Source organism: Etheostoma cragini, chromosome 13 (assembly GCF_013103735.1).
Source record: "Etheostoma cragini isolate CJK2018 chromosome 13, CSU_Ecrag_1.0, whole genome shotgun sequence".
NCBI lineage: Eukaryota > Metazoa > Chordata > Actinopteri > Perciformes > Percidae > Etheostoma > Etheostoma cragini.
In genome coordinates this window covers 25,487,320-25,501,827 of record NC_048419.1, presented here as the reverse complement: position 1 = coordinate 25,501,827, position 14,508 = coordinate 25,487,320, and the positions used below count along the sequence as shown (strand labels likewise).

The window sequence follows — 14,508 nt, the reverse complement described above, 5'->3', positions numbered from 1 at the left end:
GTGTGTGTGTGTGTGTGTGTGTGTGTGTGTGTGTGTGTGTGTGTGTGTGTGTGTGTGTGTGTGTGTGTGTGTGCTGAATGAATACATATATAAATATTATATATAAACATCAATGTTATTTATGGTGCCAAATGATAACAATTTATCTCAACCAGAATCATTGAGTGCAGCCACAGTCTAAAGATCAACTGGCAGCACTAGTGTCAGTTTTTAATAATAATAATAATAATAATAAGTAAATTTTTTGGGGGGGCGGGGGGTGCTTTTATTCAGATTACAGCAGTAGGCCCTCCAAATGTTAGTGCACATCCCTGGCGGCGATCACTACCGGCTGATGTAAATGATCGGACTATGTAATCAGGGTAAAGGCCGATCCCTGATGAGTTAAAAAAAAAAAAAAGCCCAAATGGGCTCTGATCCAGTACCGTGATCCGGATCGGGACATCCCTTATCTGCATCTGTTCTAACACAAATTTCACCGCTGTGGTTGTGTGCTAGCTGGAGTTGTAGAAACCATCATCAGGAGTGTATGTGACTGTTTCCAGCGCCAGTGGACAGCAAGACGAAGGGAAACGTCCCTGTTAGCGGCAGCAACGTGAGACGAGAGGAGGTGGAGGAGGACGGCGAGGATCCAGATGTGGAGGAGATAGACCATCGGGAGCTTAAGAGGTCCACGTCTCCGGAACTGGAGCCAGCCGGGGTTCCTCAAAGCCCCCAAACCGAAGTGGACTGTCCCATCTGCCAGGGCTCCTTCCCGGCGACGGAGATCGAGAGGCACGCTGCGTTCTGCGACGGGGAGGTGGCCGTCGTCGACGAGAGGAGGCCCGCCAAAAACTGCTCCCAAGGTGACGGAAACCTTCTTCTGGTTAACACTTCGGCCTCTGGTTTTAAATCGCCAGGTTTGATTATAGCATTGGTGGGGAGAGTTTTAGTTAGGGGGACCAGACTAGAGGATGGATACCCGACCCGACGGTACCCGACGGTACCCGGGCCGGGTTTGGACAGATCTTTAGAAAGGATCCTCGGGTTCGGGTCGGGCTCGCTCACATCAGCGCGATAAGGCATTGAACATTTAGAATTTAAAACAGCTGATTATGGAGGTAATGGCGCTTGTTGGCCCGTGTGCATTGATGAGCTCATCTGTTGACATTTCCCAATGCCTTCCTACACTGGCTTAATAAAAGCAAACACACAAACACACGTACATGTGTCATTAGTATGAGAAACAAATGCGATTTTAACTGTGTCGGACGCGGGCCGGGCTCGGACAGAAAAATCCGGCCCGATCCGCACTCTAGACCAGACGTCCCCGGTTTTGGTGACGTTTCCCCGGCTGGATCTGTCCCTGAATCTCTGGTGCACTGCTTTGTGATAAAACCTGTAAGGTTTTCCTCATGTCCTGCATATTTATCCTAAAGTTTTGCAAGAAATCCAGAAAAAACAGTCCTAACAACAGCTGACTTGTCTTTTTCAACCTAGTCTGTCTCGATGTGTTGTCTCTGTAATATTGAGAAAAATGATAAAGCCCATATATTGGTGTATTGGACAAAAAGGAAAATGTTTAAAACCAGAAATAGGTTGTCTTTTTGTGACTGATGCGAGTGCTGTTGTGCTGCTGGTTTTAAATGACTCCTCCTCTTCCACGGTGTAGTGTCGTTGAAGTCACTCAGGAAGAGAACCAGGAGACCAGACCCGACTGCTGAGGAGACCAACGACCCCTCCAACACTTGCATGTGAGTAGGTCCAACTGGTCGTATTCAGTGTTTATAGACAGGGTGTTGGCCCTTTTGAAACTGAAGGAATTATCATTAATAAACTTTTTTTTTTAATAATTGAGCCCCTGCACTACGTTTAACGCACACTCACAAAACTTGGTACACATATGTAGCGTGGCAGGGCGGACATAAAACTCCATGGGAGCCTCATCACAAACCCAACAGGAAGTCTGCCATTTTGTATTGAATGTTCAAAATTAGTGTGAGTGTTCCTTTTTCATTGGTGATGTTTGCCCCGCCCCCCTATGATGCGGCCACGCCCCCTTTCACACATAACCAACTGTATGACCTATAGTCTTGTGTGAGGTATCAATGAACTCAGCAGGAAGTTCCCTTTTCATTGGTGACGACTTTCAGTGTCTGAGTGATGCGCAAGGAGCCGTGTCCGCCAGTAACGTGCAGGTTAGCGAGGGCCCGCTCATCACTGCTTGCAGTTTTAATTTAAATGTTTTTTGTTTTTCGTCTACAGCAGTCATGAGAAGTGTTTCATCTGTCAAAAAGCTGTCCCGCTGAAGGACTACAGCCGACACACCGAGTTCTGCCTCCAACGGCAGAGGTCAAAGACTGCAGCGGTAAGCCTCCGCACACACTCAGTAACATACACCGATAACAGAGCACGAGTCGCCTATGAATCAGATTTAAATCCACAGACACAAGGTTAAAAGGGCACTGGGCACTGCCAAGGTGCTCTTGAGCAAGGCACCAAACCCCCAACTGCTCGGGGCGCCTTTCAATGGGCAGCCCCCCCCTCTCTCTCTGACATCTCTCCATTAGTGCATGTATAGGTACTGAGCATGTGTGTGTAGTTCAGGCCTGTGTGTAATAACAACAGAGTGTAAAGTGTAGTTTCCCCTTGTGGGATTAATAAAGTATAAAATAATATATGTAAATCTTGGTTGATAGAAACACATGCAACTAAACCCTTTTTTACGTTTATGTTCTCCCTTTTTGGATGTGATCTGTGCTGCTGATGACGTAGAATAACTTGTTTTTGCTTCTGTTGCAGCAGAAGGGAAAGCTGCTGTCAGCTCTGGATCAGACCGAGAGCAGAGCTTCAGGTGAGTCCAAAACTCTTCTTCTGTTGTTTTTTTAGTGTAACAAAGTCTGCACTGGTCATAGTTGCTCTGTGACTCTTTACTTAGACACCGTGAGGCTTTTAGCTAAATGTTCACATGCTGATGTTCAGCATGTATAACGCTTAGCATTTTCACTCTTATTTCAACGTGTTGTGATGCTCGCGAAAGGGATTTTTACTTAAGTTCCTCTGGTTCAGAGCCCGACTGATACATCGGCGGGACGGTGTTATCGGACTATATTAGGCATTTCCCGATCTATCGGTATCTGCATTTATAACGGGTGATTTAAAAAACAAAATAATAATTATATTCGTTCATCAGAATCATTTATAATGACAAATAAATGATTCTGGTGAATGAATATTTAAATGATTATAATGATTGTTTGTGTATTCTACTCAGGAAACCCAGGTGGTGTCGTGGAAGTGAATTGTTCTGTCAAGCAGGAGTTATTACATAGTTATTACATAGTTATTACATAGATATTACTTTCTCTGCTTTACTGAGGGATCTGATGTAGAAATGAACCGGTCGCCTGAATTCTTCTTGTAACTCTGTCATTTCCCATCTGATGGACCCGAGGTCCAGTGCTTTGTGATACCGGTCCCCCTTATGGGACTACTGGTGTTAGGTCTTCCAATGAAGGACTTAATGTCCACAACATCCCAAATCCTTTAAACGTTTAATACAAACGGACCGGCACGACATCTTTACGAGTTACGAAGCTACTTCCACATGTCTCTGGCTAGCAACAACTTCTTCGGTCTTATTCTACAACCAGAGACCACATCCTGTCAGCAGAACCTACTCTGATTCAGAACTCGACGTAACATCCCTTATTAGCAGCTAACTACAGATATATGATAAGGCAAACTTTTTCAGCTCTAGACCCAAAAGATAAATTCGGTGTCTCCCCGGGACCCAAATTTACAAAAATAAACCATGAGTCATTGTAACATCTACATTTTTAAACTGTGGACAAAAGACGGAACTAACCATGAATTTAAATGTATATGAAGTATATTTGTTCCAAAAGTATTATTATAAGTAATATTATTATAAAAGTAAACAAAAACAGTAAAGGTCTCTATTGTCCTTCCTGTGTCTCACCTCTTTCTCAACTCATGTTCTCATCCCCTCCCATCATCCCTCGGTACCGACATTTGTTTAAATAATGCTGACTTGAATTTAATGAGATGTGTGTGTCTGGTTGGAGATATCAACCAGCTGATCTAGTCTAGGTTCGGTTTTTGAAAGTGTCATTCTGAGGTCATGCTGAGGTCGTTCTGAGGTCATTCTGAGCTCATGCTGAACACTTAGTCTGTTCTCTGCCAATTGGCGACCCAATAAAACGGGTCTGCAACCCATTTTGGGTCCCGACCCTATGTTTGGGAAACATTGGGATAAGGAAAATGAACTATTATTCTTCCTAGAGAAGTAAACCGTATAGCTTGGAGATAAGCATTCTTGTTACTCAATGTTACAGTTAGGATTCCACAACTGGTACAGCTGTCTTAATTAATTGGTGTCTGTCTTGTGTATCTGTGTTTTTTTGTTGTTGTTGTTGTTGTTTTTTATGGACCGTGAGTCTAATAATAAAGGCTATCTACACCAATGTTGGGCTCATTTTACTCTGCACCATTGATTAACCCTTGATTTTCACCTTAGATAACTACAGAGTTGTGATTCTGGTTTTCAGGTACAAGTTCAAGCCTCAGAACAACAATACAGCAGCAGTAGTAGACTCAGGGTTCATTGATTCATATTTTTACTGACTTGTTGTTCTGTGTTCACAGAGGCCAGGCCGTCTGGATCCAAACTGCAGCCGGGGTAAAGACATCTTAGAAACACAGCGACGTTATGATTTGAGTTACAATCATTTTTGGTGGTTCTGAGTGCCGGACGGAGCCACGGTGCCGCTGCTAAATAGTCTCAAGAAGGAACTTGTTATGGTGGAACGTGTGTACGTTCAGAAGTAGTTTTAGTCGTCAACTGAAAACTCCGATTGGACAGATAGTCTAGCTAGCTGTCTGGATTTACCCTGCAGAGATCTGAGGACCAGGTAACCATAGTCCTCAGATTGGACAGATAGTCTAGCTAGCTGTCTGGATTTACCCTGCAGAGATCTGAGGACCAGGTAACCATAGTCCTCATGAATCCACTGGAGGTTAGAACTCAAACACAAAGAAAGCAGAAGGTGACAGACATCTGGCCAAAATGAGACATCTGGAGTAACTGAAACGTCGTCGATATAGAGTAATTCAACACAAACAGCAGGGAATCAAACACGTTTAGTAAATCATTAGATGAAAACACAGAGCAAAGGATCATTTTATTTACCAATGAAAAATATTTAGGTTTGGGCAAATGTCTCCTTATTTAACGAGCCTGTGTTTGTGTTCTTGTGGTCTTGTGTGTTCACTTTTAGAGAGATCATTGATCTGCGGGATGATGATGACGATGATGAAGAAGAGGACGAGGAAGCCGGCGTTTCAACACTGCTGATCAGTAACTCTCCCATCAGATCCTTTACCCCGATCTCAGAAGCCAGCGACTGTCTTATCGACTTCAAGAGACCGCATCGAGCCAAGACCCCACGCCAAAGACGACGCCGATGAGGACGACGTCCTGCAGACTGGACATCCTGGAACCAGAGCCTTAACTAAAGACCCCATCAGGTTGGATGTGACATTACCATTAGAAAAGACTTATTTGGAAACATCTTCCTGATGTCACATATTTATGAAGGTAAACAAAAACCAATTGAGCACTTGAATGGGAAGTTACATTCTGACTCTGTTGTGCCACTAAATGCAACGTTTTGTGTCTGTTGAAGGTGTTTCAGACTACCTCTTTATGTATTGAACGTTTTCTTTTGTTTGCAACTTTGTTCTAATGTCTCAACCCTCAGAGTGTAAATCAAATTCATTCAAACATTTCACTGGCTCGCTTAAAGTATGAAAAGTAAAGTGCCAGGCTACAAGACTGATCCGTGACTGGGGTCAGACATATCTCAGCTACTACAGCATGGACAGCCATTAACCTTTCCATTACATTCATGTTTTTTCTCTAGTGCCATTTGCAGGTCCAAACATTTGACACTTTATGACAGAAAACCGCTAAACCTCAGGACTGAATTCAGCCTCTTGTGTACTTAAATGACAACACAACATGCCAAAAATTGGCTTGCTGAAGTTTAAGCATGCGGAAATGCTAACATGGAGCATGCTAATGTTAGCATGTAAATGTGCTAAGCTGTCATCATGCTAATGGTCAATTTTAAACATCAGCATGTGACACTAAAATGCGTTACAAACCTCACGATATTGGAAATGTGCGATGCTAACTGTGCACATGTTCACATGCTAGCTTGTCCAGGCTGATGTTAGCATTTTAGCTAACGTTTAGCTAATGCCAATATTACAAGCTATGTGATTCTACCCTGATTTCAGACCTCTGAATCACATCTGATTTGATTAGTGGACAACCAACCAGCCAATCAGAGTGCTGTAGGCAGATGTTATCTTCTTGTTCTTCTTGTGAAGAGCAGAAGAATCTCACAGTTCAGAAGCTAGAACCTGGGAAAGTGTCACGTTTTTTGCGATTAATTGATTATCTAATTAGTTATCAACTCATTATTGTTTCAGCTCTTTATGTCTGAGATGGATGCAGCGCTGCAGCTGGAAATAATTCCTTCAGTCAACATCAGACTGAATAGTTAAGTGTACACAAAATGGCAAAACTATCTGATTTCCAAGGCTAGCTCAAATGTAGCTTTCTAACATGCTAACATCAGCTCTTAAGCCACCTTAACATTTAGCATGTTAACAAACCAGCATTGGTGTCGAAGCACAGTTGAGACTCTGAGATGTCCTTAACTGGCTACCTTACAGAGGTTAAACCCTTTATCTACATTACAGTATGGCCTTTCTTCTGGCACTGTCGGTGCAGGATCCGTCCTGTCTACACGATCCGTTCTGCCCATGTGCGAGATGTTCGCTCATGCGCAGATGATGTCATGATGAACGCGGATTTACGACACTGCACGATCTTTTCCCATTGACAGTTAAAGAAAGTCTGTTCGCCTCCACCGGAGCAGCTAATGTTGGTTTAGCTAACAGCTAATTTCGGCTAACCGCTAGCTGAGTCAGCGTGTAAAAGACCCTCAAAACTTAAAATAATAAATACATAACAGCTGTTACGTCAGTTCTACGTTACTTGTGCTCATTTAAAATACAACCACCCAATACTCGTCTTTATGATAACTGTAAAGTCTTAATTTAGCTTTAAGTTGCTTTTCCTGCTGTTTAGTTTGAGTAACGTTATTTTAGGCTGAATCAAGCTGTCAGCTAGCGGTTAGCCGAATTAGCTGTTAGCTTAACTAGCGTTAGCTTTCCGGTGGAGGCTAACAGCAGACCGCTACTGTGAACCAGATCGTGCAGTGCCGTAAACCCTCGTACATCATGATCATCATCTGCATTGTCCTGCACATTGCACATGTGCAGGACGGATGGTGCACCGACAGGCACCCCCCTCAGGACAAACATTACTACTTTTATTTTGTTTTTGTTTTTTGGGAGCTAAGAATAAAGTTGTCTCTCCTTTCTCTCCATCTATCCAACAGTTTCAGGTTCTGGTCTGCTAGGAGACACTTCTTATTGCAGACAAACATGTTTTTTTCAATGCAGAGGAAACAGAACTAACTAGTGTCGCAAGTGTTATGTAAAATATTAGTTTTTCTAAATTGCTTTTACTTTTATGCTTTAAAGAAGGGACCAGTTGGATCAGAGAAATTGTTAGCATTTGTTAGCATATGTTAGCTCATTAAATGGGAATCAACTCCACCTGCTGTGAGAGCTCACATCACCTGTTTTCTCTGACTCCAGCAGGCAGGATGTGGAAGCAACTGAAGTGAAGCAATACTGAAACCTCTGTATTTCCTCTTTAAAAGCGCCTGGTGAGGGTGAGCTTTGAAAGTGAACTCGTACTACTCTCTCTCTCTCTCTCCGTAACGATCACATCTGACCCGAGCAACTCGAAAATGTTGTCCCAGCACTGTAAAAACAATCCTGTTTCATTCATTCATTCATTCATTCATTCATTTACCGTGGACCATTTCTATTAATCAAAACATTTCTGGCAAAGTTGAGAGAAATAACATGTGCTTGTTGCTGTTTTGTTGTGTTTGAGTGCTCGAGTTTTGAACACTGTGTCAGCACTTTGGAGTTAAATTCCGCGGTTGTCCGACTCGATGAAGTGAAGTCACCGTGACGCACGTTGGTTCATTGATGGAGGAGATGTGTGGGATCCAGTGTCTGTCCAGTCCTTTGTGTCAGTGTGTGGCGGGTTTTACTCTCCCGTGAGACGCTGGAGCAACGCAGCAACACGCCGACTCCGGTTTCGTAAGACTTTGTCACAACGTTGGGTTGCGCCAACCGGGCTGAAGTTTAGGAGGGAAAACTGTCGCCTAACTTAACTTTAAAATGGAAGATGGACCGCTGCTCGTCCCGTGTGAGGTAAAAACTATCTTTATAGCCAAAGTACACAGACACTTAAGGGTGATGCTGACCCTGTGGGCATTAATGTGTTGTCACGACAGCAGTGGTGGAGGAAGTATTCAGACCCAACGTCTAATACCGTAAAAATACCGTAAAAAAAAACTCCCTTAAAAGTCCTGCTTTGGAAATGTTAAGCAAAAAATGAGTAAGTAGCATCAGTCGTGTGACTGTTCTACTGTAGGTCATAGATGTAATAGATTACTAGGACTCATGCATTAGTGTGAGGGCAGGATCTATCTGCTGGTTATTTCCTCCATTAATCGATCGATTGACACGTTGTTTTTTAGACATTTTGAAAAGCGGCGACTCTTGGTTTCACGATGTTTTTGCCAGCGGATGGAAACAAGCATCCATTCCCGTTTTTTTTTTTTGAATGTTTGCTTTGTGTTAAATGTGGATGAAAACTTGACTCTAGCTTTAAGATTTATCTCCACGTGGACTCAAAAGCTCTGCAGCCTTTTTTAAAAAGGGAAATAACTAAAAGAAGTATAATAGTACAAGAAATACAGATTTGAAATCCATCATCCTCAGCAGGTGAGTTGATGTTACACTCTGTGCACTTAAAGGCTTCATGTTGGCTTAAAAACTGGACAAACCAATCTTTTTATTCATGAAATGATCCATAATAGGTTAATAAAGCTGTTATGTTTGTAAAAAGTTCAGCTTGTTTCTGTTTTGTTAAACATAACGTGTTATTTTAACGTTTATTTGTACACCTTAGCAGTACAGTATCAGAGGTAAACGCCGATGTGACATCACTCCTGCATGGCGGGAAACTCTTCATCTCAACTTAACCAGACCAATAAGAAGGGTTTGTTGGTTTTGAAACCTTTTAGTTTGCACCACTTCTAAAATGACAGACGTGTTTGTAGCTGTGGTTTATGGTTCCAATCAGCAGAAATACTCTATAACATGTAGCCCATAAAAGACATGCACTTAAAAATCAAACTATACTTAAAGTTAAAGTGTTCATTTTTTAACAACGGCCCATTTTAGAATAAATATTTCCATCAGAAATGTGTAAAAAAGTTAGAAAAAGAAAATTCTTTCGGGTCTATTTGAGTGAATGTCCCCCCTTCCTCCCCTGCCACGGACCCTTGCTCCCTCTTACTAGGTTTCCAAAGGACAGTCGCTACCTCGCATCTCTAAGTGAGTTCCAAAGCAGCGACAGTGACTCCTGATTTAGGGCGGATGTGATATGGGGCGAGCGGGTCCTGGAGAGAGACTGCGCTCATCGTGCGCCTTTACGCGCAGCAAGACCAGCACCGCTCCAAATTAACCGAGCTCTCCTTCGGCTTCCTCTGGACTTCACCGTGACCACGACACGCTTTCCTCTCGGGGAGGCTTGGCCGTGGGGGTTGGCGTCGGGTCCCCCCCCCCCCCCCCGTTTCGGATCGGTACCTCCCAATGTAAAACACGACAACCGCACGCGACAAACTCGGACCGCAACTTTCAACTCAAACGCACGCACAGCGCACCTCTCCATGTTTCACATGATGCGCGTGCACACACACACACACACACACACACACACACACACACACACACACACACACACACACACACACTGAACTGTCCCTGTCTTCTTCTTCATTAAGGAAGCTGACTCGTGTCAGTCTGAGCAGCGCAGAGCAGCGGTGAGTTCCTTGATTTCATTACTTGTTGAATGCGGTTTTTTTGAGAGACTATAAGTTGTTCCCAACACTTCTAATGAAAATACAAGCCACTACACTTAAAACCACAAAACGTGTGAATGCCTGCCTGAAGATTTAGTATTAGAAACCTTTCATTCCCTTTATCTTTATATCTGGAACAGCAGCTCTACATATCTACTCTGGTCATTAGTGGTATTATTGGCTTATTTTCGGCTCGTGAACCATCCGGTCTGATGTGTTTCTTGGTGTCTTCAGAAACTGGAAATATTAGATTTTGTTTTTTGTTGATTTTTTTTTTAAACTGGTTCACATTTTTGCTCCTGTTGAAGCACAATGAAAAGCTGCAGCTTACTGATTAGATTTGGTATACACTTTACATTTGATAATAATAAATATAATAATAATAATTCTGTCAATTCAATGTCTTTTAAAGATTACATCTCAACAGATTTAAAAGTGAAAGAAAAGAAAAGACAGCAGCTGAAGTTTGCTGATGTTTTCTCCTTTTTACGCCCTAATGTGCCGGCACGCTGGTTGGATTTACTTGTGTGTAGAGTTGACTTTTAGATTTATTACAGTGCGTTTGGATCAGGTTTGATGATGAAAAGCAGAAGAAAGTGAAAAAGGACTCTTTCCCCTTTTGTCAGTCACTCTACCTCCCAGTTTGATGACTCTGCAACGCCACAGGGTCTCGACAAAGAGAAGGGTCCTGGTGGATTTCTTTACTTTTGTTCACAATAGTTAGTGTTATTTCACTCCAGGATGCTACTTTGCCTACTTTGCATTGGTTTAAACTCTTAAATCTTCCATTGACAATCACCTGCACAACAGCGATGCGATTTCTGATGAGGAAATTAGTGATTACATCATCTCAGCTGACTCATGAAACAATCCACATTTCAAATTAAATTCCTGTGCATCTAACAACAAGACTAACATTTACAAATACAAATAAATATATTAAGGTGGTCTCAAATCTCCGTTTTTAGCGCCTGTCTCTTCAAGCCCCCCCCCCCACTCGAAAAAGCGTTTCCTTATCCCCACATCTGGACGTCTGTGCAGCCTACGGTCCATCATTGCAGCCGGGGCCTGACTGTAACGGTGTATAGCAGCACTGTCCACAGTGACACATCCAATAAAACCCAATAAAACCTGCTCTGCCTGCACAATCAGACATGTTCAAGCAGATCAGAAATTGGGGAGACCATCCATCTAATAGATGTCAAGGTATTCTATTTTGAACCGAACACAGGTTTGACCTGCTGGTGGAGCTAGAGGTCAAGGGAGGATTTCACCAAAGTTACTAGGATTCATCCTCTAGGAACCAGGAGTGACTGCTCCAAATGTCATGGCAACACATCCAATATTTCAGGAGGTATTTCAATCTAGGACCCAACCAACCAACAAGGCATCTGCTAGGACAGGAGTACCGTTGACATTCAGTTTAAGTACATTAAGTACACTTGACATTAAGTTTAAGTACATTAAGTACAGTTGACATTAAGTTTAAGTACATTAAGTACAGTTGACATTAAGTTTAAGTACATTAAGTACAGTTGACATTAAGTTTAGGTACATTAAGTACAGTTGACATTACGTTTAAGTACAGTTGACATTCAGTTTAAGTACATTAAGTACAGTTGACATTACGTTTAAGTACAGTTGACATTCAGTTTAAGTACATTAAGTACAGTTGACATTATGTTTAAGTACATTAAGTGCACTTGACATTAAGTACATTAAGTACCGTTGACATTAAGTTTAAGTACATTAAGTACAGTTGACAATAAGTACATTAAGTACAGTTGACATTACGTTTAAGTACATTAAGTACAGTTGACATTAAGTACATTAAGTACAGTTGACATTAAGTTTAAGTACATTAAGTACAGTTGACATTTAGTAAGTTAAGTACCGTTGACGTTACCTTTAAGTACATCAAGTACAGTGGACAATAAGTACATCAAGTACAGTTGACAATAAGTACATCAAGTACAGTGGACAATAAGCACAGTTTACATTAAGTTTAAGTACATTAAGTACCGCTGACATTAAGCTTCTGAGGACAATGACAAAGACCCGAGGCTTTATTTTCAACCCCTGAAGAGCTGAAGAAATCGGATATCTTCCGGCTCCAAAGCCAATATTGATTGAAGGTGACGCCTCACACGGCCGGCGAGGCCCAACAAATATTTGAGCATCATTTTGGAACATAATAATACTACGTGAAGGCGTCCATGAAACATGCCAGCAAACTGATGACCTCTTTATTACTGTGAAATGTCATCTTACAGTTTTAAAGGTTTATTTAAAGTTGCGTGTGTGTGTGACGTTGACATTATAAGGAAGAGAGTCAGTGGAAGCTGGAAGTTTCCCAGGATCAAACAGCAGCATGTTGTCATATAATCCTTCTTTAAAACTTATTTAAACATTTTTTAAAGAAGTTTTCCTTCGGTGGTTACTTTAATGCGACCTGTGTAATCGCCTAAAAGAGACCTGTAAGATAGGGTGACCAGACGTCCCTGGTTTTGGTGACCTGTCCCTGGTTTTGGTGACCTGTCCCTGGTTTTGGTGACCTGTCCCAGGCTGGATGTGTCCCCGGAAGTGTCCCCGGTTTCCACTGTGACCGACAGACAACAACAGCTTGTAGCTAACAACACGAGCTACATGCTAATCAATAGCCCGCTGTATACTCTACTCAACTTTGCTATATTTTTACCGAGCTATGTTTAAAATAAAGGACAGAAGGACTGTTTGAGACATTTCCGTGGACAGTTTGAAGACTTTTGGTACAACAGCATTGCATAAGCAAGCGTAACAGGGACTCTGTGTCTTTACAGATACATCGTGTTGAGGTTTTTAGCTAAGCTAGCAGTCTGCAGCACTGGTTGGTCCACTTTGATCCAGACTGAAATACCCTGACGATTGGTTGGATTGCCGTGATGTTTCCTACAGGCACCCGTGGTCCCCAGATGAAGAGTCTTACTGACTTTGGTGATCCTCAGACCTTTTCTCTAGCGCCACCATCAGGTCAAAATCTTCATTTGTCCTTCAGTTTATGACCAAATGCATGCCTCGAGTGCCTCGAATGTGTTTAGTACTAATTAGTAAATGTTAGCATGCTAAATGTGTGTAAAACATCAGACCTGCTTTACACCAGCGTGTTATCGTCATGAGGAGCATGTTAGGTTGTTGGCAGAAGCCTCAGTAGTGGAGATCTGAGACTATCTGCAGGGCTCTATGGAGTTAGACAATATATTTTGTAGTTTTGGTGAACTGACCCTTTAATCTCTTCTTTCCAGCTGAGCAGCACCGAGGAGAACAGCAGGACCAGCACACAGATAACCCAGAAGGCCAACATGAGCGGCGATACCCCGGCCCTGCACCTGGACGGCGTCCCCCCAGACAGGCTCAGGAAGGTACGGGTCACCTGAGGAGCTGCTGCTGCTGTTGTTGTTGTTGTTGTTGTTGTTGTTGTTTAACCCTTGTGTCGTCTTCCCGTCACCCGTGACAAAAAAAAAAACGTTTTGGTCACTTATTTTCAAGATTATTATCCCCTTTTCCAACATTTTTGTTACTTTTTCAATGTTGCACGTGCTTTTTTGAAGTTTTTTGATTTTGTAACGTTGAAATTTTCAGCGCTTTTTGCGACGGCCCATTTTTTGTGACAACATTTTTTTAACTGTTTAGGGGTCAGATATGACCCAAGGACAACATGAGGGTTAAATTCTGCCGACCACAGGTGTGGACGAGCCACCGTCCTTTTTCCGTCCAGTTCATTTTAACCAGCTTCAACATAAAATACTGCACATGTACTAATATTTCAACAACATGAGTTCACACTGACAGGAGTTACATGCAAAACCTGTAGTTGGAGTACAGACTTAACAGGTATTAACATGCAGGATGTCGTCTTTACACACAACCACATGTAGAGAACTGAGGAAAAACAAGAAGTCCAACTTTCAGCAGTGTTTCTTCATTCCTGCTGTAAGCCGGATGTCAGTTTGATTGTGTAAAACCTTTATTTCACCGTCATTCTTCCCTTTCCGTCCCTGAGACTGAAGTCTTGTTACTCAAAGTGAGAAGAAGACTGTTTTGGGAAGTCCGAGCTGTCGCTGCGAGGACTCTCAGATTAGGAAATTCGGTTATTTCTGACTCAACAACAAGGTGTGTCAGTCACAGGATCCTTCAGTGACAGGGGAACACTAACGACGTGACTATAGAACCGTGATTGGTGTAATTAATAGCAATGACAGCGGTGACAGTAGTGATCCAGTTCTGCTTTATAATAAAAAGTGAATCAGGAGTCACACCCAACACCCAACTTTATTACTCGAAAGCGTCCTGCATGTTTCTGTCTTAGTCAGCCGTGTTAGCTCATTATCCAAGTGATGTACGTAGTACTTCAACTTCATTTGTGTGTGTGTGTGTGTGTGTGTGT

The 14,508-nt window shown here is 42.4% G+C and overlaps 2 protein-coding genes across 2 annotated transcripts in view; both read left to right on the top strand.

Annotated features, from left to right (window-relative positions):
* Positions 1–5,611, top strand: part of uimc1 (ubiquitin interaction motif containing 1) — a 24,895-nt gene extending 19,284 nt beyond the window's left edge. Inside the window, exons 17-22 of the mRNA XM_034890002.1 lie at positions 546–845; positions 1,652–1,733; positions 2,245–2,347; positions 2,785–2,833; positions 4,648–4,681; positions 5,280–5,611. Of these exons, the coding sequence (XP_034745893.1) occupies positions 546–845; positions 1,652–1,733; positions 2,245–2,347; positions 2,785–2,833; positions 4,648–4,681; positions 5,280–5,469 (758 nt within the window). The 3' untranslated portion in view covers positions 5,470–5,611. The remainder of the gene's footprint in view (positions 1–545; positions 846–1,651; positions 1,734–2,244; positions 2,348–2,784; positions 2,834–4,647; positions 4,682–5,279) is intronic.
* A 4,335-nt stretch (positions 5,612–9,946) lies between these two features.
* Positions 9,947–14,508, top strand: part of LOC117956015 (hexokinase-2-like) — a 6,031-nt gene continuing 1,469 nt past the window's right edge. The window contains exons 1-2 of the mRNA XM_034890859.1: positions 9,947–10,046; positions 13,367–13,483. Of these exons, the coding sequence (XP_034746750.1) occupies positions 13,424–13,483 (60 nt within the window). The 5' untranslated portion in view covers positions 9,947–10,046; positions 13,367–13,423. The remainder of the gene's footprint in view (positions 10,047–13,366; positions 13,484–14,508) is intronic.